The sequence below is a fragment of the Lissotriton vulgaris genome, chromosome 12 (genome assembly GCF_964263255.1).
Source record: "Lissotriton vulgaris chromosome 12, aLisVul1.2, whole genome shotgun sequence".
Lineage (NCBI taxonomy): Eukaryota > Metazoa > Chordata > Amphibia > Caudata > Salamandridae > Lissotriton > Lissotriton vulgaris.
The window spans coordinates 568078496-568105402 of record NC_141700.1 but is presented as its reverse complement, the minus strand read 5'-3'; the positions used below and the strand labels follow the sequence as shown (position 1 = coordinate 568105402).

General features: G+C 42.1%; 1 protein-coding gene across 1 annotated transcript in view; it reads right to left on the bottom strand.

Moving 5' to 3' along the window:
* LOC147677758 (intelectin-1-like) overlaps positions 1–26652 on the bottom strand; it is an 83440-nt gene extending 56788 nt beyond the window's left edge. The window contains exons 1-3 of the mRNA XM_086946498.1: positions 26609–26652; positions 23819–23886; positions 11143–11355 (exon numbers count right to left, since the gene is read on the bottom strand). Coding sequence (XP_086802624.1) covers positions 11143–11355; positions 23819–23882 — 277 coding nt within the window. The 5' untranslated portion in view covers positions 23883–23886; positions 26609–26652. The remainder of the gene's footprint in view (positions 1–11142; positions 11356–23818; positions 23887–26608) is intronic.
* Between the last annotated feature and the right edge of the window lie 255 nt (positions 26653–26907).

Genomic DNA, 26907 nt, shown 5'->3' with positions numbered 1-26907 from the left:
AATGAACAGCTTCTAGGACGAGCAAAGCAACGTCCAAGTAAAAAGCACCTTCACTGGAGAAGTGAAGGTATTCTCGACAAGGCATGGCTGGATCCCAAGGTTGGTGATCTGGTCAGAGAAAAAAGTTGGACAAGAAAGAATTTGGGCGTCCTTCAGAGCACCTGTACCTTTCCTGGCTGTTGAAAGTACCAGAACTGTACTTCTTCCGCCCCTTGCCGGTCACAAAGACAAAAGATTTGTCCCCATTGATCTGATCAAACCACACTATGTCGCCTATTCTGAACAGTAAACCACATGGGCTCCTAGGTAGCTACCTACCTCCTCTCATTACCGTACAGAAAGTCCACATGGAAGCCTTCAGTTAAGAAACCTGAAAAGAACACAGTCTACATCAATATACCGCAGATCGAGTCATCTCCCAGTTCTATAAAGCCTGCTGAGCGACCAAAAATAGATTGGATGGACTCTGGCTGCTTGATCGACTTTGATGACTTCTCATCAGATTCAACTGATCCACCACCACCTCATCCACTGCCTCTTCCTTTTAAGCTGAAAGTGTTTGTTTTCTATCTTTGGCTGAAAAGGACAAATTTTGTGTCTCCATGGAGACATCTTTGGATTATAATTGCCTTCCTTCTCCTAGTCCTTTGGATTGGTTTTGTGACTGTATTGTTCCTGCTTCGGAATGGAAATTCCCTCCCAGAACGCTCTGCAGTGTAACTGGTGAACTTGGTTCTTAAATCACATTCAACATCAAATCAAGAACGAAGAGACTTTTCCCTAGTGAACATTATAGCTGTTCCAGGTCCAGCTGGTATTGTTTGGGATAGGGTACTGTATGATGTGAATGGCCCCACTGAGCCTTTAAAAATATCACTTTTGTAAAAAAATTCTTTAAATCATGTCATTACCTCTAATACTGTTTCTAATGAATGAAACTGTGTTTTCTTCTGATGAATTGTATGATGGTACATCAAATTATGATGACATGGTTTGTTTTCATCATTACGGTTACCATTTTCTGCATAAAGCAAGTATTCAACGTGCAGTTTACAATTAGACCCAACGGAAACATTGCCCTACATCTCCATGGGGTAGTTAAAAAACATTTGCAGAGAAGTTTGCTTAGGTTTCTGCTTACAATAAATCTGACCCTGACTCAAATTATATTAGGTTTGCACCATCACCTGCAAAGAAAAATATGCTAACTGACACCTAACTTCCCAGCTGTCTGTACAGGGTTTGACTTTTGGAAGTACACCATAGATATAAAGTCTATATGGGAGACAAGAGACTGACAGGTTCAGGAAACTGAGGCTTTGTTTAGAGCATGCCTGATTCCACAACAAATGATTTTCCTGAACAAAGCTGTGCAAAAAATATGACTTGGACTCACCAAGATTAAAGATTTAAACACACCACAAATTGCCACATTTGCACGTTTTGAAAACTGGCAACGAAAAACACACTACAGTGAGGATACATCAGATACAATGTTGTGTAATGGTACTTACCATCATCATCATCATCATCATCAAACCACTTTATTCGGTTAAGTTAAAACCATAAAAGTACAACACAGACATACAGACATATGTGTGCAAAAATACAGAATACAGTGCCAACAATATAATGCAATCCGGCCACAACAGACTACGTGCAAAAGGTGCAATACAGTACTAGGCAAATACAATGCATTTTATGACAAAAAGTGACAGTACATCCAAAAAATTCAATATACACATCATAAAAATTTCAATCATAATTAAAATAATTTAAAAGGATTAAAAATCAAGTAATCTAAAACCCCCTTGATTATGGGCTTTCCTCACAGCTGTTCCTCAATCTAGCAGCTGCCACAAGAAAACAGGCTATATAAAAAATTTCATTAGGACCATTTAATAACTGTAAATACAGTAAGGCTGGCTTTATTTGAATAAAACCCTTTTTTAGTATTGGGAATAAAAACCTCTTTCTGATCTCACTATAGGAGTCACAAAACATTATGAGGTGCATTGTATCCTGAACTGAAATATTATCACAGGTACAGGGCCCTAACTCTTTCAATCTGCACCACCCCTTTGAGATTCCTAGAGAGAGTACATACAAATAATCTGACCCCAATTGGAAGGGATAGTTAGTTTGGACACTAGACATGAACGGATGTCAGGCATGCTTCTTCGACAACACTGAGGGTTTTAAAACAAGTAGGCCTGTTATGCGGTACGTGCTGTCTGAACACTCAACGGTGGTGACAATTTACAGTGTTGGGAAGTTGTACCTTGACTTGTCCCTTTTATCAGATGAGCTGGAACTTAGGAACTATTTGTTAGCTACCCATTAACCATGTCAAAAGCGCTTCTTGTATGCAATGTACAACAAAATATGGAAGGCCTCTCAGCAGGAGGATGCTGAAAGATTGCGAGAAATCGATAAGGCTAATTTAGAACAAGCTCTTAAAGTGATTGACAATGGTATGACCACCTTATCATTTAGGATACACTCTGGGAAACATAGTATCCTCGGTAATAGACATTGTGCAACAACAGATGTCCATGTTACAACATGATTAGTCACAACTTAGGTCTATTATGCTATTGAGCTCGACATTACAAATACTACGTACTGGCCATATGCCATGGTGACATATCAACGTCACAAGTCTGTTTTCCTCATGCCATCTTACAGAACAGCGGATACTTATGCCACAAGAAGATGCTAAATACACTATGTTACACATAGAGAAGCTAGAGAAGTTACCTTTCATCTTTGCTGAAATGGTATCCGTCGATTGGATAATCCATGGGTATATTACACTGCCAATCTCCTCATGGTATTTCCTGTAGTGTCTACAACATCACCAAGTGGGCAGATATGAAATGTTAGAAGAAGGGTTTGTACACAAGTCTTGGGAACTCCTTTTTAAGTTTTGTTGTTGAAATAAGGGAATAAAGTATTTCTCAGCAGTTCAGACTGCTAGAGTACTTTAAGTGTATCCTTAGTTTGCAAAGATATTTCATTACATGGGGCTTGTAATGCTTCTGTGGCAAACATGTCCTGATACTTAAAAGGTTCCCTGGCATCCATGATACATCCGACTTTCATATTACTCTCTAACGGGAGTTACCTGATGTTGAATGGTCAAGGTTGCTGTTGAATTAAACCGAGAGATGCCTATCTGGTGACAGTTTCTTCTGCTGTTACTTGTTGTACTCAAGTACTGTTTCCACCTACCCGTACAGTTATGGAGGCGACGCTTAGACCTTCAATTAATCTTACTACCATGTATTTTTAACACCCTGAACAAACTGAAAGCCATACTGTTTCAAAAGTATGTGGCCTTAACTACTGCTAAGGAGATGTTTGATCTTCAGGTAGCAAGGTCTTCTTCAGAAATGCAGGCGCTACTCCACTCTTACTTCCCACTACATTTTGGGGAGCTGGTGCATCGTATTTTTAATATGTATAATACAAAGGGAATAGCAATTTTTTTCTAAAGTATAGGCTCTGGGTTGGTTAGCACCTTCCAGAAATTTTTCGGAGTCATTTAGGGGCAGATGTACGAGCATTTTATTTTGAGCCTTGCAATTTGCGACTAATTGCGAGTCGCAAATTGTGAGTCGCAGAATAAATTGTACAACAGTGTGTTTAACACTGTTTGCGATTCCCAATGGGGGTTGCAAATTGTGCGGCTCTTTAATAATGATGAGCCTCTCGCAATTTGCGAGCCCATTGGTAATGACAGGTCCTCCCAGGGATGGTGGCCTGCTGGGCTCAGCCGACCACCATGTCTTTGACTGCTTTTAAATAAAGCTGTTTTTTTTAATGCAGCCCGTTTTCCTTTAAGAAAAACGGGATGCATTTTTAAAAAAATGAAACATTTTTGTTTCCTTTTTTACAGGCAGGCAGTGGTCCCTGGGACCACTGCCTGGCCTTAAAAATATTTTAGCTTGCATTTGCAAAGGGGAAGGGGTCCCATGGGATCCCTTCCCATTTGAGAATGCATTACCACCGACTTGAAGTAGGTGGTAATTGTGAGTGTGCAAAACCTATTTAGCTAGTCATAAATAAATTGCGACTCGCAAAATAGGATTTGTATATGGCCCATGATGTTTTTGCATGCCAAACGGGTTCGTAAACCTGTTTGCGCATGCAAAAATGGGTTGTACATCAAGCCCTAAATCTTTTATTCACTCTGTCCTTTGGTGCATCTTTTGAGGTCTTCCGCTGCTCCGGTTCAAATTAAAATTTGTCTTTATTCCATCATAAATAATCATAAAAGACACATATAACAATACAGATATTTAAAATTCATGGTAGGTATTTTGTTTTTAAAAAACATATTAAACATATCATGGTGAAATTCTGTTAAAATTCTAGGCACATACCAACAATAAAATGATAATAAATCCTTTCCTACTAAAAACAAATAAAAAACATTACATCTATTTACAAAGGTTATGGCTAGACCTTCATTCTTATGAGCAGGATATATCAGAGAAGACTAAAACACAGTACTCTCAACACAATCATGTTACATAGAACCTTGCAAACTAATCCTTCTAAGGGCCCACGTCCAGCTCCAAAATGTAGCCATAGCAGCAACTATGACTTCACTAGTATCAGTCTTTAAGATACACAAAGCCGTTTGACAATATCTTGCTCCTATTATAGCACAAACCGGCTTAAGCCATTTATGACGAGGACCCTTGTATGCAGGGCATACAAACAGAAGATGCGGTAAGGTCTCTTCCTCACATGGGCAGAGGTGACATTTTGTTTCTTGATTGATCCCCCACTTTTTAGTAAAAGATTTTAGGGGGAGAGAGCCCACTCTAAATTGGTGCTAGAGTTTCCTGTCACCAGGGCTCGTGATGGTATCCCAATAAGCCTCCAGCCTATATTAAATTTTGTGATCCAGAAAGAGACCTGTTAGGGAAGCACTATTAACCAGAGCCAAAGACTTTTGGATAACCATGTCCCTGTATATGGCTTTAAAGTGTATTTTTAAAGGGAAAGGATTCCCTTCAGGGTCCTCCCACAAATGGATGAGGCCCATAGCCAATAAAGTGGCCTTAATCTTTTGTAACAAACAAATGCAGAGAGTTCCCTTGAGTTTCTATAACCTCGATTTTTATGGAGTTGGAGATCTCCAGATAAATCCCTATGGACGTCTTACTATGATGTAAATGACCCAATTATTCATACTTTCTGCACTCTCAGGCTGAAATGGAACCGCAAAAAGCACTGACAATCTAAGATTTATATATACTACGTAACCGAGGTATTTGTATTATTTATAAAAACAATTCCAAATTGCATAAAAATTTTCACAATGAACAATTTTCACAATAAAAAACACATATATGTATCTCTTTTGGCGGGTATTCATATGTATATCAGCATACTGTTATTCGTATCTAACATACTTGTTATTGAAACACTCTAACCGCATCGCTGCTGCGGTTATTTTTGCGCTACGTGTCTTTTTTGCAAAAGCCGCGTTAGATGACGAGCTCAGCTCGTCATCCGCACACGCCCCCCGTGGCTGATGACGAGCTGAGCTCGTCATCAGCATCGAAGGGGCTAAAGAGATGTAAAATTGTAAAAAACATTTGGCAATACATTCGAATAAAATAAATCCAAGTTGACGCGTTTCGGTGGATCTTTGCTGTACGCACCACCTTCCTCAGGACAATTTAAAAACAATTCTTTGGTTTATTCACCATTCAGCCACGTTGTCTATTGTGAAGCTGATTCCAGATAGTTGTTTTTTTGTAATCTGGTTATACTGTGATAAATCTCAGTTCACAAATTTTTTTCTGTATTCAATTAACAGCTTTGTTCCGCGTTATAGGTCTTTCTTTCCGATTTTAAGGATACATGTTGACACCAGAGTTAAAAAAAAAGTTCCAGTATCACTTCTCCTCGTGATTGGGGGTTATTTAATTTCTTTTGTGTTTTCAACAGGGAATTCTTCAATTGTCCCAATCTCAGCATTCTGGTGTCTCCTCGTTCATATTTCCCGCGGTTCGTGTAGAGCACGACTTAATCTTTTGTAACCATGTGATTTTGTTGGATTTATCAGCTTCTCTAATATTCTTAACTGCTCGTGCATAAGGAGCCAACTCCGGGGTAGTCCATAGTCTTCACCAATAGGCAAGAGGTCTAAAGCCCGCAGCCCCCTCAAAAAAACACAACCCAAATCTGCAAGTAATGGTCTAAGAGATGTGGATTGAGGAAGGCCGGTCAATGCCCTCAGGAACTTGTTTTGAGCTTGGACTAATGGAACTAGATTTTTGAAGCCCCAAAGTTCAGCTCCCTAAATAATTGAAGCTCTAACCTAGCATTGGTAAATAGAGCCGGAGCAACTGGTTTGGTTTGGGATCGCCGGTGTTCTTTTAAGAGGCCCCCTGCTAGTTGGTTGTGCCTCAAGACCAACAGATCCATCTGTGGCTTCCAGTTCAGCCTTTTGCCCATAGTAACACCCAGATAAGTAAAGGAGTTGGTTTGTTCCAGGGACAAATTATTCATTTCTACTCTAGCTTTCACATTTTTTTATTCATGCAAGACCATGAACTTGGTCTTGTCAACATTGACTACAAGGTCGTGGTCTTTACAAAAAAGACTAAATCGGTCGAGGGCTCTTTGCAGACCTACTTGTGTTTTAGACAAAATTAGTATATCGTCTGCAAACATTAAAAGCGGAACCCTCGGTCCTGCAAGAGTAGGAGCGTCCGTAGGATAATCGGAGTAGTATGAGATAACATTATTTATGAACAACGAGAAGAGGGTAGGGGTGAGAACACACCCCTGCCTAACTCCCTTGTTCACAGGGAAACGTTTTGTTAGCTCACCCTGTTGACGCCAACGGTCTTGGGCATAAGTAGATTCATGTAATTTTATGATGAAAAATAACATCTCAGCGGGCATCCCTGATTCCTTAAGACTGTCCCATAGCTTGTTATGGGGCACTATATCAAATGCAGATTTAAGATCTATAAATGCTGGTCCTGTTGCTGATTGCCAGGACAGTCATTTTAAGATTTTTGCTCTGTAATGGATGTCCTCTTACAAGATCAAATGGTTCTGGAGTGAACTCATTTGCTACTGTGCCATGAGCACATAGTCTTTGCTTTGGTGCACCCTTGTATAAAGAACTAAATACGCATTGGTTGTTATCATCTCAGCTTGTGTGGCTTCACTGCGTTCAGCCCGTGTTCCGCTGTCTGCTGTGCACTTTCAAGTGTGCCTTGGATGTATGCCTGGGATCGCAACTGGTTGAGCTTTCAGACATAAACATACTGGTGGACACCTTAAAAGCCCATATGTATAGTTGTGTCCTGTATATTCCATTGCTCCTGGTAGCATTCTATGAGCCTCCCTGGGATCTTTCTGCCCAGATCGGTTGGATCTTGGCTCTGGTTCTTTGGAACCCGACTTTCTGTTTTTACTCCCTCGGCCACTGCTGTGTGGGTTGGATGGGAACATATTTGCTCTATAAACTTGCGCTCAGGTGTCCCTCTGGGATCATTGTCTGAGGCTGCTGGGAACTGAAATGTTTTCTCTACCACTCAGAGCACATAAACTCTGGCTATTTCGTTTGGTGTGAAAATGTATTCAGTCTGTTTTAATTAGTTTTTTACATTGACCCTTTATTGCGTTTATGTTTTGAAAAATTGGCTTTCTTTGTGCTTCTAAATCTCATAATTGACTTTTACGCAGTTTTTACTTTGATTTTTATGACACTAAAGATTTCCTTTGCATATACAGCTGCATTTTTAGCAATAAGGTTCTTCCATTTGAATAGCTTCTTAGTTGACGTATATCCTACGAGTGGGTGTCGTGTGTTCCAGGTAGACCTGGAGAGAAACACTGCCATTATATACACGGGTCTTTCTTGAAGTTGCCTTCACTTTTACACAATGACATCTGACAAACATTTGCGTCTGTGACAGTCTGGATTACTTTCTTGTAAACTATTCTTGCTTACAGAATCAACGCGCAAGAACACTATCATGCTACCTTGACACCATGTACAAGTGTTATACATATGCTGTGCAAACGTGGTTGTTGTCTTCATACATATGGGGACATAGCTATCTATAACACACAAACAATGGCAGCCAGATCAAGATCTCGGCCCAAGGCAAGGACGCCTTTTATAAATAAACATCAGTTTCCGGGTGTTTGCAAAAGATCAATTTGTTGTCATTTGCGAAGTGTCTACATGGTGTTGCTTCAGCCCAACAGGTTACAGATATGTCTACAAGGGATGTCCAGTTCGTGACCACGACATGGACCTAAAGTCTCCTGAAACACATTGACTTTTGACTCACATTCATTTGCCTGTACATATAGGATAACATTCTGCAAATTAATTTTGCTTACAAAGCTATTTCGTAGTCACTCTATCAAGACACCTTCATCATTCTGTTCAAGGGTTATGTTGAGCATGCACAATGTTATTTGTCTTCGGCCTCTCGGCGACAGAACTATCATAATATAATAAACAAGTACCGGTCTGACTTGGGCTTTCGGCATGACAACATGGAGGATGTCATTACATATATTTATTACATCAAGCCTTTGTTTACTCAGAGGAGCATTTAGTTGATGCTGTGAGGCTAATCCATGCCGGAATTCCAGCTCAGTTTATTCCTGTTAACTCATGCGATGGATGCTGTCCAACTCTACACCAAGAGGGGCAGCTTGTAGACATTGACCCACAGGTAATGGAGAGTTAGACAGATTTGGCAGATTACCCCCCCCCCCTAGGCAAGACTAGGTTAGGGAAAAGCTAGGCTGGAGTACACTATATTACAGTACTTTTATGGCCGCATATTTTCATTGCTATAGCACAATTGTTGAGATATTCATTTCCTTCACCATTCTCATAATGCTAATTACATTTTTCTGTTTCCTTCTGTTGATTATTGCAACAGACATATTTTAATCAAGAATCATACTGCTTCATTAAATATTGAAACCGCATGTTGTGTATTTCTTGTGTATATCTTAGGGTATGCATAAGTAACTAAGCAAAGGGGTTCTGAGTTTGTTACCATGATTTTCTTGGGGAGACAGGGTTGCCATGTTCAGAAGTTGCACACATATTTTTTACCCTGTTAGGTTAGGGGTGCAGATGGTGCACTGTGGACTAGCAGGACTATAAGCCAACATATCTTGAAGGTGTGCCAAAAATCGGTCTGGCACAATCCTGATGTTTGTGATGTCCAACAAATGCACGGTTTTACCGTAGAGGTACAAGCCGTATGACACTATGTGACACAAGGTTCTGGACACAACGCAGAAGCACATTTTCCATAACTGATGCCCCACCCCCCTTAAGGTGTGCCAACACATAGTATCAGATCTATATATATTCTGCTCTCCTCGGGTCATGCCACTGTTGACAGTATGAAATAGCTAACAAATTCATTGCCAAGGAATTCATATTCTGTCCTCTTTTCTCCATTCCTTGTTCTCCATCTTGGTGAAGTGGTCCAGAAAATGTTGATGATGTCAGGTGGTCACATGATAAAAGGCATCAATCTATTCAAGAAGCTACCCTGGCCAATGACTGGACCCTTGCCTCTCTTGATTTTGTCCAGACCTGCCCTAAAGTACTTGCTATCCCTTTGTTATGCATGGAATGCAAAACTGACCCCTAGCCAGTCCTGTGATGATAAGGAAGCATCTGTGGTGAAGACACGCACCTTTTCCCCTCACTAAGCTCTCCAATTTGACAAAGTAATGCAGTGCTGCCTGACCATCTAGCCGAGTGGTAGGTGTCCTTTTTACGGCACAGGTGTGAGTGCTGAAAAGTGGGAATAAATGCTTACATTTAGAAAATTAAGAGTGTCCAGAGATCTGTGGCATTAACGACAAACTCACCCATACAGGTAACTAGAGAGCTGCTTGCAGAGCAGCACCAGATTTCCCTTAATAGCCTTACATATTGCCAATTGATCAAGAGTAGGGTGACAAAAACTCCCTTTACTTCTGAAAGCAAAAATATTTCCAGCTGCCAACATCAGACATGGCTAATGGTCCTTCCTTAACAGGAATGAGATTGAAATTTGGCCATCCATCACTTACAATAAGTAGTAACACTAACTTTTAGTCATAATCATAAATTATAAGCACTCTATCAATGGTTTTTGTAATTTAATATTAATAGGAACCACCTCTGAAGAAAAGACATCAAAATTCTTACCAGAAAATTTAATATTTTAATGACGAGATGATATGTGTAATACAGAATGGGGAATATTATTCACAAAGGCATTTTGGAGTTCATCTAGCAATACTCCTGTAGAACTCCTTAACACACTATTACATGACTTGGTGCATTGGACTTGAAACATCTAAAATCAGAATAACATGGGAATCAACTAGAGTATTCATAGGCAATTACTATATCTAGAAAGAAATGTTCCCTTGTTGCACTTTTACCAAGAGAGAGTGGGACATTCAGGCAGATTCACAAAAACATATTAGGGTACATAAAAGAGTACTCATGTGGAACTTCTCGTGGTACTCATATATGCTTTTGTGAATTGACCTCTAGTTTAAGGAAACCATGATATAGAAAACAGACTTAGATAGGACCTATAATTTTGACAGAACATTATGAAGTCATTTTTTTAACATAAATGTAATACAGATATTTAAAATTATGGGGTTGATCATTGTGAATTTCCATTCAAAGGAATTTTGCCTACCTCTTTGGTACTCAATAAAAAGCCCACTTTGGTATAAGTGCTCTATAGCCTATGGCTCTTGTAGTATGGCAGATGCAATATCTATCAGATTCGGGCAGAGTACCCCACCCGCCAAACTCTAAATAAAGTCCTGTACTAAGGATCTCAAATCAGTTAAGTTGTTGATCATTTTTGCTCTTAGCACTCAGGTTAAGCTACTTTATGATAGTAAATGCAAAAGGAAACTGATGGAGTAGGCAAAAGCACATTGAAATTATTGATATTCTCTTAATTTTCTCGTCATTGTGCGATTAGGGATCACATGAAAGTGGTCCTGCTTACTTACACTGTAGTTGCTTGCCTTGTAACTCCCATCCAGATGTGATAAGAGAACCATTTCCATAAAAGTATTTATCATTTAATGTGTTTCACCCACCTCGGCTTGCGGGGTTCTTTGCTTTGATTTCCTTGCAACTATGGCTGAACTTCTGGCCGTTGTTCTGAGGGAAGGGAATTGGTTCATGCTTTTGGCCATGTATCTCATCTGGGTCATCATGGCTGTGACCATGGTCATCAGCTTTGGTGTCATCCCACTTGGCAACCAAGTCTAGAATGGCAAGCTTCTTCACAGTGAGAGGATCGTAGCTATCTGATCAAAAAGGGTATTGCAGATCAGTGACAATGACTCAGCCTGTACACTGGTAAATATACATGAGGAATGAAATCCTGCTCAATACAAATATAGTAAGACACATCTACTTAAAACATATGTAGATATCAATTAATATAATAGTTAATAAAAAGTTCCTACACAATTGGCATGCAATAGAAGTGTTATATTCTTGCAATGGCTCTCCCCTTTATTTGTGTTTCTAATAGGACTTAACTGGTTATATCTGGGCAGCAGCTTTTTGACAAAACTATTACTTTAATGCGTCACAGTCATGAATTATCCCTAATATTTCCCACAAGATAGTGCAGTTTAGGAAAAAGGTTTGTGTATATAAAATAATACTCAAGTAGTCTTTCAACAAGGAGGCATTATGGTTGACTAATGGGACAGAAAGGAAGACATGGAAGTACATTCATTTTTGTAATGGCCAATCAATGAATCAAGAAATTTGTATAGCGCGCTACTCACCCGGAGGGTTTCAAGGCGCCAGACACATCAAAGTGAACATTTGATTTATTTCATTTTTAGTTATCAATAAAATTTGGACATGAATATATATACAAATTCTCAATGTTCTAATAATGTCTTAAATCCATATTTACAAAGTCATAAAAAAGACTATTTTCACAGAGATCTAGTGCATTTAAATCACGTGTTTAATAAGACAGAACATTTGAAAACACTTTATCCTTCCATCAAAATACACAAATGTATAATAGTCTCTGGTGGTACAGACAATATTGAAAGACCTGCTCCAGGACACCCCCACACCGCATGGCCCACCAGCTGTAGGCGTGGCCCTCCCCCAGCGCCACAGGTCCATCCCTGGCCTCAGGTGCCCACTCGCTGCAGCTCGCTATTTCCGCCCGTTTTTTTCCGCTTTTTGCCCCTCTGTGCCCAGCTGTCTGTGTCCTGTATTTCTACTGTGACTTACTGTTTATTGCTTCTTTTTTGTAAATAGGACTATTGCGCCTTGTATTTTTGTCATGGTTCCTCAAGGGTGATCCCCCCCCTCCGCTCCCCGCTTCCCACCGCTGCTCCCTCGCAGCCCCGCCCCCTTTCTTTTCTGTTAACCCCATTGGCCCCCCGCTCCCGCCTCCCAGCTGCTCCTCCCTCCTACTTGGCCTTAAATGGTCCCCGCGCGCACGCGCAGCGGGCACGCCGAAGGCGCTCCAAAGGCAAGCCCGTCTACGCCCGTCCGCGCCTGGACCGCGCCCAGCGCCAAGACCCCTGGCCCCCGTCGACGCCAGACCACACGACGGACCTACCATGCCGCCACCCTCAACACACTCAACGCCGGACGAACCCCCACCTGCTACCGAGCCACCCCAAAACGCACCCACCCCTTCACCTGCCAAGCCTGCAAATTCACCTGCCTACGGACCTGCACCGTACCCGACAAGCCGAGCACCAGCAGCAACCACCTGAAGTGCATCCTGCTCAACGCCCGCTCCGTCCACAGACACGCCGTCGAAATCTGGAACCTGCTCGACACAACATCACCAGACGTCTCCTTCCTCACAGAAACCTGGATGAACGCCTCCTCAGCGCCTGACATCGCCATAGCCATCCCGGACGGATACAAGATCACCCGGAAGGACCGCGTCAACCAGCCTCATCACGACCAACCCCGACGACACCTTCACCGCCGCCGAACACCTCCACTTCCAGATACACACCGACCCCAAGACCACCCTCAGAAGCACCCTCATCTACAGGCCGCCAGGACCACGCACCCAATTCATCGAAGACATCGCTGACTTCATCAGCCCCCACGCCCTCCCCTCCGCTGAATACATACTCCTAGGGGACCTCAACTTCCACCTGGAGAACAACAAGGACAGCAACACCACCACCCTGTGGACAACCTCGCTAACCTCTGACTCAAGCAACTGGTGAACACCCCCACCCACTACACCGGCCACACGCTTGACCCCGTCTTCTCCTCCAGCAAACACATCTCCTTCAGCCACTCCACAGGACTACCACAGCTGCATCCACTTCAGCTTCAGAAGAACCACGACTCACCACCAACCGCAACAGATTCCCTGCAGGAGCTGGAGCAAGATCACCGCCGAGCAGCTCGCCACCTCCCTCCGTCAGAACCCTCCCACCAGCACAACGGACCCCAACGAAGCAGCCAACAACCTCACATGGTGGCTCACCAACTGCACAGATGACCTCGCACCACTGAAGAACCCTCCCAGCAGACCCGGCAGCAAGAAAGCCCCCTGGTTCACCGACGAACTCAAGATCTCCAAGAAGAACTGCCGCACCCTAGAGAAAGCCTGGCGCCACGACCAGACCACAGACAACATGACGGCCCTCAAGCACGCCACCCGCAAACACCACCAGCTGATCCGCACCACCAAGAAGACAGCATTCAAAGAACGACAGGTCAACAACGCCCACAACAGCCAGGAACTCTTCAGCATCGTCAAAGAGTTCTCCAACCCCAGCGCCGGAAACAACGACATCACTCCCTCGCAATACCTCTGCGACTCACTCGCCTCGTTCTTCCACCGCAAGATCGCCGATATACACAACAGCTTCGGCGCACCAACCACGCACCCAACCACCGAACCAACGCCCCCCACCACCACCATCTGCACCTGGACCCCGGTCAGCACCGAAGACACCACCCGCACGATGAACACCATCCATTCCGGATCACCAACCGACCCCTGTCCCCACCACGTCTTCAACAAGGCCGACTCCATCATCGCACCCCAACTCTGGGACGTCATCAACACCTCCTTCAACACCGCCACCTTCCCGGAGATCTGGAAGCACGCTGAGCTCAGCGCCCTCCTGAAGAAACCAACAGTGGACCCCACTGACCTCTAGAACTACCGCCCCATCTCGCTCCTCCCTTTTCCTGCCAAAGTCATCGAGAAGACTGTCAACAGACAGCTTGCCACCTTCCTCGAGACAAACGGATCCCTCGACCCCTCGCAGACAGGTTTCCGAGCCAACCACAGCACCGAGACCGCCCTCATCGCAGCCACTGACGACATCAGATCCCTCTCGACAACGGGGAAACAGCAGCCCTCATCCTCCTGGACCTCTCTGCAGCTTTCGACACTGTCTGCCACCGCACCCTAGTACAGGACCTCAACAACATCGGAATCCAATGCATAATTGAGTGGATAGTTTACGGGTAGTGCTGTACAGTCGCCTTTTACGGACGTTTTTACTGCCAGCATGGTTTCCCCGTCTATGTATTTTTCTGAACGCTTTTTTGTGGCTACGGAAGCCGGTTTAGTTGCTTCCGCTGTGGCTGTGTTAGCCAATGAATTCCCTGCAACGTGAACGCCATCACGTTGATGACTCAGAGTGTGTATCACGTGAGTCTTTTGTAGTTCTTTCTGTAAAAGAACTACTTGTTTCCAAAGCACCTGTGTAATCTTTGTAGTAATTTTTAATCCAGCTCTGCAACTTATTATTGTAAGAGTAAAACGCAAAAATGCGAATCGCACACGATTAGTGTCGGGAATTCATGTTCTGCATTTTCAAGCGCCATCTTTAAAGATCTGATTTCAGCTCGCTGAGCCGAACAGTTCCTCACTGATTCCGTTTTTGTTATTTTCGGTCTGAATTTACCGCACAGCCAGCGACCTTTAACAATCGCGCAGGCTGCATCGTAGGATTTGTTCTCTATGTTGAAATGCTGTACAAATCTATCTGTATAGATTATACAGGAGTATTGTTGGAGAGGCAGAATTTCGATTGGCAGAGGATATTCTTGTTCATAAGTCAAATCATTCCGTTTTTTCAGTTGCGGGGCGAAATAGTATTTCACATCTTCCGCTCCAAGAGAATTTACACACTGTATCCATTTTGGATCAGTGACACTGTAGGCAGGTTTACTGGGCTGAATAGCGCCTCGAAGGCAGATTTCGCTGTGAGGATATTGATCCTTTTGCCATGTGCTAGTTCTCGTTCATTCGCTAATGCAGTTTCTACTGCTTTCACAGTATTTTCTGTGGGACTGAATGTTTTTTCTGCTTGTGTGTACAAGTGTGATTTGTAAGCTATTGGTACCCTTTCTCCCTCATTAGAGGCCAGGTACGTGAATCTGCATCTTCCTGGGATGACTTTGATTACAAGATTGCGTGTGTTGTCACGTGTATTTAATTTTGTTTTTGCTAACATGTCTGTTTGTAGTGATCTCAAAATTTCTGTGTGTTTTTGAGTCCAAGTGATCTGTTTAAAATCAGGTTTAATTAGTTCATAGAGAGGTTTAACCCTCTCTGCATAATTTAGAATGTAAGTTCTTCCGAAATTCAGGAAACCTAGAATCGATTGTAAATTCTTCAGCGTTTTTGGTGCTTGGAGCACAGCGCACTTCTCTAAGAAGTTGTCCGCTAGGCTTTTTCCTTCACTTGATAATTCGTATCCTAAAAATAATACTGTCAGATGGGCAATTCGAGACTTTTTAAAGTTGAATTTGTAACCTTCTGCAGCGAACCCAAGTATTATGGTGTTCACTCTTTTCAAGTGAGTCTCCAAGTCGTCGTCTGTGAGATAGATATCATCTACATAAGATAATGCCTTGTCATCATGCATTTGTAGTAACTCTGTTACTCTGGCTGAGAATAGTCCTGGGCTGTTCTTGAATCCCTGTGGGAGCCTACAGAAATTTTTCTGAGACCCCATGACTGAGAAAGCGGTCAAGTATCTGCTTTCTGGTGCAATATTTTGACAAAAGAAACCATTTGATATGTCTAATGTTGTTTTATATTTTTTCCTAACTATGTTATTCATTAGTGCAGCACTATGCGAATTTTGTACTGCAAATGTTTTGTAACATGAGTTAAGGTGTCTGTAATCCAAAACTAGACGATATGAATCGTCTGGTTTGGAGACAGGAAACAAAGGATCATTCATTTGAGAGGTGCATGTTTCAATCACCCCCTGGTATTCAAGTTGATCTAAAATCTCCCTGACTTGTTTTTTAGCTTCTTGATTAATGGGATACTGCCTTTGTGCAGTCGGTTGACTTTTTAACTGGATTTTGTGAGGAGGAGAGTCCTCATCCCATCCTACATGATTTTTATATAGTGCTAGTGCCTGGGCTACTGCCCATTTCCTTGCATATACATATTTAGTGTGAATCGGAATGTGATTCGAGAAGGCAGGCATAATCATTTCTTCGCCACAAGGGCACTCCCTGACAAACTCTGGGGGCAAAACTTTTTCAGCTAACAGAATGTCATAGCCTTTTGAGAGTTTATCCCAAAATAGACCCTTTATTTTCTAGTCTTATCACCCTCTATACGCAGTGTTATTTCGTATATCTTATGGGGCTCGCTAACTCTGGTGTCGGCAGTTTCTACTTGAATGTATTCATTCGTGTCCACTGTCTCCAGATGACTCATCAGGATCTTGCGAGCTATGGTGATTTCTGCTGCACTGTCTAGCATTGTCTGTGCCCACTCCCCATTTTTCATCTGTGTCCTCAGTATTCTCGGCATGTTCGATTACTCTAATACTGGCTACCTTCTTTCTTGGAAATTGAGATTTTTTACTTTTAGCAGGTTCCTTGTCTTTGGACTTGGTGTGCTTTCCTGGGTCTGACCAACCTCTTTTTTCCGATTTCTGCGAAAAAGATCGAGAGGGACGTGATATCTATCAGGTTTCTTCAAGTTATCCCTATTTCTAAGGTTATATCTTTTCTCAGAGGGCTCCCTCTGGGGAGACTGGTGTTCTCGAGTCGGAGTTCTTTCCCTCCGTCGAGGAGACCTTCCTCTGGACTGGAAAACTTTTTCTTTGGGAGTGGATTGTTTATTTCCATCCCAGCTCTTTTTAGGAGTGTTTGAATTATTTTTAATAAATACTTTTTCAGGAGTTTTCGAGCAGTTGGGGCTTTACCGGTTTTCCACCCAAGCTGTCTCTACCTAGTTCTTCATAACATTTTTCTATAATTCTGGCAAGCTCAATTGGTTGATCTGTTATATCTGTTTCTTTCAATTTCTGGCGGATCGCCACAGATGCTGCTTCTGCTTTTATATTGGCTAGTAATATAGCCGAGACCTGCTTGAAGTCTTGCAGTAATTTCATACCAAGAGTTAAAGCAGGTTCTCTACCGTATTCATTCTGAATCTGTTTTAGCACTTCTGGTATTACCGCCATTGACGGAACACCATGTGTTTTTGTGTAAATGGAAGCAAAGACTGTACCCCAAGTGTCACAGTCCTCCACGTGTGGTGCGACCCCCATTGGAAGGCAGATGGTCAGAATTCTGTGTTTCTCAATAGGGGTAGTATTCGGAAATACTGCCTCTATTTGAGTAATTTTCTGCGCTAACCAGAAAGGAATTTGTTCCCGTTTTATGGGTGTTTTACCAAGACATGATTGTATGTTCTGTGGTGTAATTTTATTGGTGTTCCCCTGATGAGGGGTCAGCTGTGGTATATTAACAGCTGTTTGGACTGTAGCAGTCCGCATTACATATTGGACTAATTGTCTATGTATTTTAATTAATGTTTTTAGCTGTACTAGCAGCTCTTCTTTTGACATTTTTGCAATGTCCGGATGTGATGTGTACCTGGCTAGAACCGGCCACGTTGCTCCTGGTCTACCTAGTGGACCGAGCCTGGTAATATGATCATTATGTTTTAGGGTGCCTTTAAACCAGAGCAAATGCTCTTGGTATTTTAATGGGATTTCAATCTCCTCGAAAGGAGCGTACTCTTCCGGTGGATCCCCTATTTTGTAATAGTGGAACTCGTGTGTTGCGGCGTTTTCCGCTGGAAATTTTATCCAAGAATAAAATACCTCTGTCTGCCGATATTCGTGTGCCTCTATCACGAAGACGACTGTGCCACCTCGTGTGGCCAGTCCATTTTCTATAAGTTTTGGCGTTATAGATTTTCTTATGTTGACCGGGATGATTATCGCACCCGGTTCATTAACACCATCGGGACCCTGCTCAGTCGCATTTACTGCAGCTGCAGCGGTTCCGTTTTCATTGTCTGACATTTTATTGTCAGAAAGGTTTTTGCAGAGAAGGTCTCCAAGGAGACAAAGATTAGGTCACAATATTTTGGAACACTGTATCCTTCAACGTTGAATAAACCAGAGCTTTACATAGGAATCTCTTCCCACTAAGTTCGGGCGGATTTTAACCTTTCACCCACTCCAGACATCTATTGGAGTATTTACGGTAGAAAGGGGTCTGTGTGAAAAATGCACGACTGAGTTACTCTAACGTCTTGCGTTAGTTTTATCGCCTTACCAAACGTTGGGCGCCATGTAGTGTAGTTCCTATTTTCCCTATAGGCCCTGCGCATTGGAATAACATAAACAGTAGTATAGACGTAGAGGTGCGGTCTTCCAGGTTTCTACTGACTATGCTAAACTTAATTGGGTTTGTTACCAACTATCTCAGAGGTCACTGGAAACTTTCTTGACTGAATAGGAAGTGATCAGCTTCCCTGGTACAGACAAGAAGGGATTCAGTTTTCCAACAACCGCATAAACATGACAACTTTGCTCCTTAGAATAAGAGTCAATCTCTAAAGTCGTGTGAAACAATAGACAGTTATTTTACTCAGTCAGTTGTGCAGATTATTTTCACCAAGATGCAGAGAAAATTGAGAGACGGGCGTCTTCAATAAAATGGTATTATTTATTGAACAGTCTTTCTTCTCATGCAAGAGAATGAATTGCCACAATTGCAAGACTAGTTATTATAAAAAGTGCGTACAGTAAAATGAGGATTGCGAAATAATACTGTAAAAGCATTGATATGGTTTCTTAGCCATACAATGGTTAAAATGAACAAAATATATACATTCATATATACATTTGACTAACGCACTCAACTGGTGCTTCTAACTATGCCTACCCCAGTGTACCTGACCTAAGCCTAATACTTGGGAGGGAGTAAGTAAGTAGCAGTTTTAGTTAAGTTGGTTTTGCCAAGGTTTGCTTCAAGAATTCTCTCCAAGGGTTTAGTCAACACCATACCTCTGAAATAGAATGTTGGAGGTCTTGTATCTCCTTCCAGGACTCGATATCCCAGTCACTCGCAAGAGAAGGCTGAAAACGCCGGAGCTGGATTTTCTCAGCAGGAGAAAAGACAGCGTCTCTCTCAGCGCGTCGAGGAGGAGGAGGGGCAGCGTCCGTGGGCAGCTTGTATCTGCTGGGCTCTGCAAGGGACAGCTGTTCTGCTCCTGTATTCACCACACCATCGCCATCATCGATGTCGTTGAGGCAGCGTTTGCTTGAGGCAACGTTGGTAATATTTGTACCTGAAAGGTGCCTTGTTTGACGTAAGTTTTTGGACATAAGACGTCAATAAAGATGTCACTAGGAAGTGATCGTCTCTCAGTGCTCATTAGAGTTCTATTACTAATCAAAACATAGCAAGCGGGGCTTTCCCAGGTTGCTGAGTTTTATCTTGTTGAAGAACTCGGAGTGTAATCTAGGAATCTTAGATAGTGGCTTTTGCTGTGTCATCTGCTCTAATGAGCTGCAGAGGAAGAGATTCTGAAATGTGGCTCTGATCGTGTTAGGCCAGAGACGAGCTTCTGAAATATCGCTCTTGATCGTTTATGCCATTGTAGGGGTATGAATGGATTATAGCCGTATAGGGGCATAAGGTCACAGTATTGATCGGGGTCCTAGATTAGAACGCGACAGAGGCACTGGAGTGGATCATCTTGTTCCTCACCGGAAGAACCCAGAGAGTCCGCCTCCCCTGTTCAGATCCGAAACCACCAAAGTCATCTGCGACGTACCACAAGGATCATCACTCAGCCCAACCCTCTTCAACGTCTACATGAGCCCTCTCGCAGCCATCGCACGCAAACACAACCTCAACATCATCTCCTACGCCGACGACACCCAGCTGATCCTCTCCCTCACCAACGACCCCGCCACCGCAAGAACTAGCCTACACGAAGGGATGAAAGACGTCGCCGAATGGATGAAGAACAGCCGCCTGAAACTGAACTCAGACAAGACGGAAATCCTCATCCTGGGATCATCGCCCTCCGCCTGGGACGACTCCTGGTGGCCCCCTGCCCTGGGCACCACTCCCAAACCAATGGACCACGCATGCAACCTGGCTTCATCCTGGACTCCTCCCTCTCGATGACCAGACAAGTCAACGCCATCTCATCATCATGCTTCAACACCCTGCGCATGCTCCGCAAGATCTTCCGATGGATCCCCACCGAAACCAAGAAGACGATCCCCCAGGCACTCGTCACCAGCCGGCTGGACTACGGAAACACCCTCTATGCCGGAAACATAGCCAAACTTCAGAAAAGACTCCAGCGCATCCAGAACGCCTCCGCACGACTTGTCCTGGACATCCCCCGACACAGCCACATCTCCGGCCAATTGAGAGACCTGCACTGGCTCCCCGTCAGCAAAAGGATCACGTTTAGACTCCTCACCCACGTACAAAAGGCCCCCCAGGACCTGGGCCCCAAGTACCTCAACAACCGCCTGACCTTCTACGCGCCCACCCGCCAGCTACGATCGTCCAGCCTCGGCCTCGCTGCCGTACCACGCATCCGCAAAGCCACCGCCGGGGGAAGATCCTTCTCCTACCTGGCAGCCAAGACATGGAACTCCCTCCCGATCCACCTCCGGCTGACCCAGGATCATCTCTCCTTCAGGAAGCTCCTCAAGACTTGGCTCTTCGAGCAGTATCGGACCCCTCCCCCCCAGCGCCTTGAGACCCTCCAGGGTGAGTAGCGCGCTATGCAAATGCCCATGATTGATTGATTGATTGAAAAACTATCCTTTCCAAAATTCCTTCAATCATTTCCAACAAAAGGCTGATGTGTGAAAGTCCACACACATTTGTGTGGTAAATTTACAAATGTAATACGACTGATTAAGATCTGTTGTACATATTGTTTGAGAATAGGTTGTAACAACTGTTTTCTTGAGTCTTTATAAAGGGCACAAATATACACAAAATGTTTTTAAAAAGTACTATAGTGACAACAGAGTTTTAAAAATCTTGCTCTTACCTGTATAAATACTTGCCATTACCATTTTGGTTAACATTGCAAGAAGTAACTGGTACAACCGAAGGTAAGACTTTCTAGTACTACACAAAACATAACTTTGTTGGACAATTTTCTGTTTGATATTGTTTATTAAAATTTGATGAAAAGATCCAACTGAGATTGTGGCCTTAGGTGTGGGAATGCTCCTTGTTGGAAATCAATGAGACCTGTATCGAGACAAGTTCTTTGAACTGCAGATATGAGCTGGTGATTCGATCAATCATTCAACATCTAAAATTACTTTCATCAAAGGGGTACATTTTTACAGGCTGTAGCGCAACTGAAAGTGAAGGAGTGAATGGTGTAATTTAGTATAGTTTTATCCTATTTTATATCAGGAGTCTTTTGGAGGGGTTTTTGAAATTTTTGAAATATAATGAAAGTTACTTGAACTTATGCATTAATCTATAATTTAGGGCTATATTGTGGTGCAAAATGCATTCATGCGTCAATTTGTCGCAAGGACAACTTTTGAATAAAAAAATAGTGCAAAAAATTCAAAAGGCGCATTTAACAGTCACTCTCATTTAGGCATTTGGGTTATTCTGGTGCTAGCATGAAACTTGTATCTACAAATATGCATAATTCACACGAAGAGGTGTAATGGTGTGATTTTGGAAATTATGCTCAACAAGCGTGGTATGTGTAATAGGCAGGTGTCATTTAAAGTCACCTGGTCCTCATCCTGTGGACAATGACAATTCTCTTTATTGTGTCTGTTGTACAAGTACTGTTTGCCTTTTTAAGTTACTGGAAAACTGATTATTGATGAACAATTGGTACAAAAGCACCAGAAATAGATGGATTAATGCAGAACTGTTGATAAAACGAGCTGGGCAGAAGGAGGAGTGACCCTTATGCAACAATGCATTATGTAGAAATCCATGTACTCTGCATGTGCTTGCCTATTTTTGATTTGCATCTCTGTATATTGGATGCATGACCTCTCAATTGAGCTGAAGCCTGCACAACAGGCCCCTGCTCCATGTTGAGTGTAAAAACCAACACATCTAGATTCTGGTAATGGTTGTCATGCCGCCTCCTTGTTCATTTAATCAGCTACCCACTTCATTGAGACCTACTGCCCTTTGCTGAAGACAGAACTACCTGTTTAGCAATACTGTTACTTCCCTATTAATTTGGATTTCGGGCTTGGCAATTCAACTTCACACCTATTATCTACATGTACTTTAGCTGAAATGCCTGAATTTGTATTCACATGTAAGATTTTATTTTTGTGACTTCTTAGTCCTGGAATACCACATCCCTAATCCAACTGTAGTGGCCTACTACATACTAGTTTCAACTCACATCACATGTGATTTTCTGAAAAACATCAATTTGATTAAAAAAAGACATGTCACAATTGATTCTTATAAGCTCTAGCACTTTGATGGACAAAGCGACTCCTGTGTGAAGCAATTCTTCCTGAGACAGTGTTTGCAGATCATGCTGGAATCCCTGTAAGATTGACCGATCTGTACTGGATGGCAGCAGATGGCACTGGGTGAGGGGATGCAACGCCTTAACCCTAGAGGTGTCCCACTGGTGTCTTGATCATTGAATACCAATGCACACAGGAAGATTCTTGGTGCTACTAGACACAGAAACTGCATTTCTTGAAGTAAAAGAGAAATTTGGCAGTTTTGAAACTTTATTCAGTCTGAGGCAAATAACTGTTCAATAGGGATTGGAAGAAATAATTTCCTTTGCCCTGCCCCAGGTCTAGACTTGGGTGCATCTGTTTTTATTTAACATATGTTGGTCCAGTAGTTGGAACCTGAAGGCCATTTGGTTTTTTCAAGTCTCTCTAAAATAGTACATGTGTAGGAGCACATATATTGTAGTACATCTACAAACGTTTTGTCAATCGGGACCAATAACTGAAAAAAATATAGTCTCAGAAACATAGACTCCTAAAGTACTAATGTAAATATTTCCCTGCAAAATTGCAGTCTATTTTAACTTTCTAAATTCAGACAGACTTGCTTCCTGTCTCTCACAGAATAGGGTTCATTTACTATGCAAAACACAATCCCAGCATATTTAGGGACAAATGCCTTGATACTGGGCCAATGCACATGCCATTTTCGTCAGGTTATATTATGTACTGTTGACAATTTGGAAGCCAGTGGTCTGATCCTCTGTGTTTGCAGTGTTTACTTTTCCATCCTGTTTTTACTTGCCACAGAAAGGAAAATCAAGGTGTCCATAATTTGTCAACGGCCAAAATAATAGATACTCTGTAAGGAGGGCGTTTACCCTTTAAAACGATTTCTTAAAAAAAGAGAAACTTCACACTGGGCAGTATCAAAAGATAATCACTCACTGTCCCCCACCCTGGATACATTTGCTCATAACCAAGGTCTGTGTTTTCCTAAAACACATCTATAAAGTTAACTTACCACAAACATAGTGTGCCAAAGTCAGTGGCAGGAGGACAGGCAAAAGCAGGCAGAGTTTCTTCATTTTCCTTCAAGAAAAAAAGGGTAGATATAGTCATTGATGCATGGATAGCTAACAAGGGCAACCATATCTTGCCCACTTCTACTCATTACACTCCTTTAACTTATTTCTGTATACTATTCACTACTATCTTCCTACTAAAGTTGTAGAATATCCTTGTTTTTACGATGGTTCATTGATACTCCTTCCCTTTTATGGCACTGAGGATTAATCTCATCACCAAACTCGAGTCCAACTGCTTCCAATGGGCAGAGTTAGGTTTACCCAATCATGGATTCTGAAATTAGTGCCCCATCATAATATCCGTTCCTGCAGTCCTCCTAGTGCCTCATTTTAAATGTCACTTCCCATTTCCCAGCTCCTTTCTATCATGTATATTTTAATGTCAGAACACACCTCCGAAAGGAATTAGGGAGAAAGGAATTTAATGTTCTCTACTCTGACTTTCCAGACATATAATTCATCATAGTTAGCAAATCACAGGAAATGCACCCTGCATGTGCCATAGTGATAAAATTGATATTTGCATCTAAAGATGTATGCTTATGTTTCAAGCAGATTCAAGACTTTTAGGAATTCTCGGATTATTCAAGAAATACAACATTCCCATCCCATTGATAGTATGGGAAATACTTTATGAATCCAAGTATATAAAAAATGTGAATGCCTTTTGAATCTGAACATTTGTATATGCATATGTAAATGTTCCACTCAAGTGCAGTTGCTACATCTTTCTTTTTTTTTCTTCTTTTTTTTCTGTCGGGAAAAACGTATAAATGCGTAACCCCATACCCGTTTAAGTCACAATTGTAGGAATGTTTCCTTCTCCAAATTACCACGTTATGTGTCTGGATCTGCACTTTACAGGAGTAAATGCATGACCGTCTTCAGGGTGACCCATTTGGATCCCAAATTGAGGTTGGTCCACTTAATTAGTTAAATGGTTTATCAAGTTTGTTATTGTAATGCATGTTCCAAAAGTTAGCTCACTAGTCAGGGAGCCAATGATAAGCTGAAAATGCACTGCACAATTCGCTGCAGTGTCCCTTAGTAAACTGATATAAGTGCCAATACTGGTCTTGTCAATTTCGATTACATGAACTGAATACTTAAAATATTGAAAAATCAATATTGTCTTTTAAGACATGTAATCCTCAAATTCATTTATTTTTTGTTTGTTCTTCATTTTCAATTGATAAACCCACATCAAATCAATCTTGCAAGTAGACATATGTTTAAACACTACTAGCTGTTTAACCTCTTAAACGTCATCAATGCCTTTCATGTACCAACCATGCCCCTCATCATCAAGTACCAGCCCTCAATTAATTGACTTTATTAGTGAAAGGAAAAGACATTAACATTAAAAGCAACCGTTCTAAACCCGTTGTGATATGAGTTAATAGTGTATTAAAATATTTTTTTAGTGAAAGTAATAGAAACTGAAATGCAAGAGTGACGTTGGAGACCTTATAGGTGTATCAATGTAAAAGGAGATGGGCACATCAGATGAGACTGCTGCTCCTCAGCTGCCATCACATTCTAGGAAGTAAATGAAAACTAAGCAAGAATAAGAACATTTTCTCTCTTTTAATTATTTATCTCTACCTGTTACTTGTGGGGGGTCTGAGAAGGGCTACCAGATGCTGTAATTAGTTCATAGAGGCTGGATAACTGCATCATACATTTGGTGGCACCATAAAACTTGAAACATCTCTTAAGAGCAAAATGTGAGGTGGTCTGGCAACAGCAGATGTTTGAGTTGCGACAGATTTTCGCCACAAGAGACCAATTGCACCCTAACAAGTTGATCTTCTGTTAGATTAAAATCCTCCAAGCGCTGGGTGCCTCAATGAATGAAACTGACAACTTGCTGATTCTTGGCTTTTTATAGTTGCTCCTCAAAGGATTCTGGTAGTTGTAGTCTTGGGAATCAGGCTGGATCGAATCAAACCACTTGCAATGAGAAAACACTAAGTTTCAACGTTTACCTTTCACAGACGAGGACGTGCTTGGTCGTTGTTATAATCTGTAGTTTTGTGAGGCTGTGTGTGTCCTTGTCAGGTCAGTGTGTGAGGTCATGGGATGATAGTGGTGTGATTGTGTGGCTCGGTTATCAGGAGTGGCTGAGCAGAGAGGATACTGCTCCAGATGAAGGGTGCTGCTAAGCACATGCAAGCCAATTCTTATACAAACCTTCCACCTTTTAACCTAAATGACCTGTTTAAATACATCCTGGTTACCAAGAAGAAATCTTCATATATAACAGCTGAGTTAGACCATGTCGGTATTTGTTTTATTTTTTATTATTTATTTTATTTATTTAATGAGTTGTATATAGCGCTGGCTAGACCCGAGGGTATCAGAGCGCTTTACATGAGTTCCACAAAGTTACAAAATTACTTCAGTTGACAGGTTACATCAGTTACTAGTAAAACATTTGAAGAGCATAGAAGATGAGATAAATGGAGCGTAGAAGGGTAAGGGGGTAGGGTGAAGGGGTAGGAGGGAGATACAACGGCAAGACAATGAAAGTCTGCCCCTTAACACTGCATGGTAGTCTGTTGTAAAGTTCAATGTATAGATTGTGAAATCTGGATTAAAACCCGAACTATATGTAGGACATTTATTGTCACGTTATAGAAAATGGAAAGAGAAGTGGCAAAATCACAAAGAAACAGCAAAAAATACTGACCAATAGGTTTTTTAGAAGCGCCATTAAAACCTACCTCTCTTCACCTACTCAGCTGTAGTTAGCTGGCTTCACTTACTCTCTCCAGTTTTATAGTCTTTCCTTTCTTGCCTCCCATCGTTTTTATGGATCAAAGCCCAGCTGGTTCACGCCTCCGTGTTTCCCCTCAAGGATTTTTCCATTGTTTGAACTTCCGGGTTCCGGGTGTACTTGGAGATGTTGGGCAAGTTGCAACAGGTGATGAAAAAGGTGAGATGCCACCTAAATTTCGCAAGGGGATTATCGGAGATTAAATTCCCTTTGGCAGCACAGACTTTACGTTCCTGCCAAAGCCAC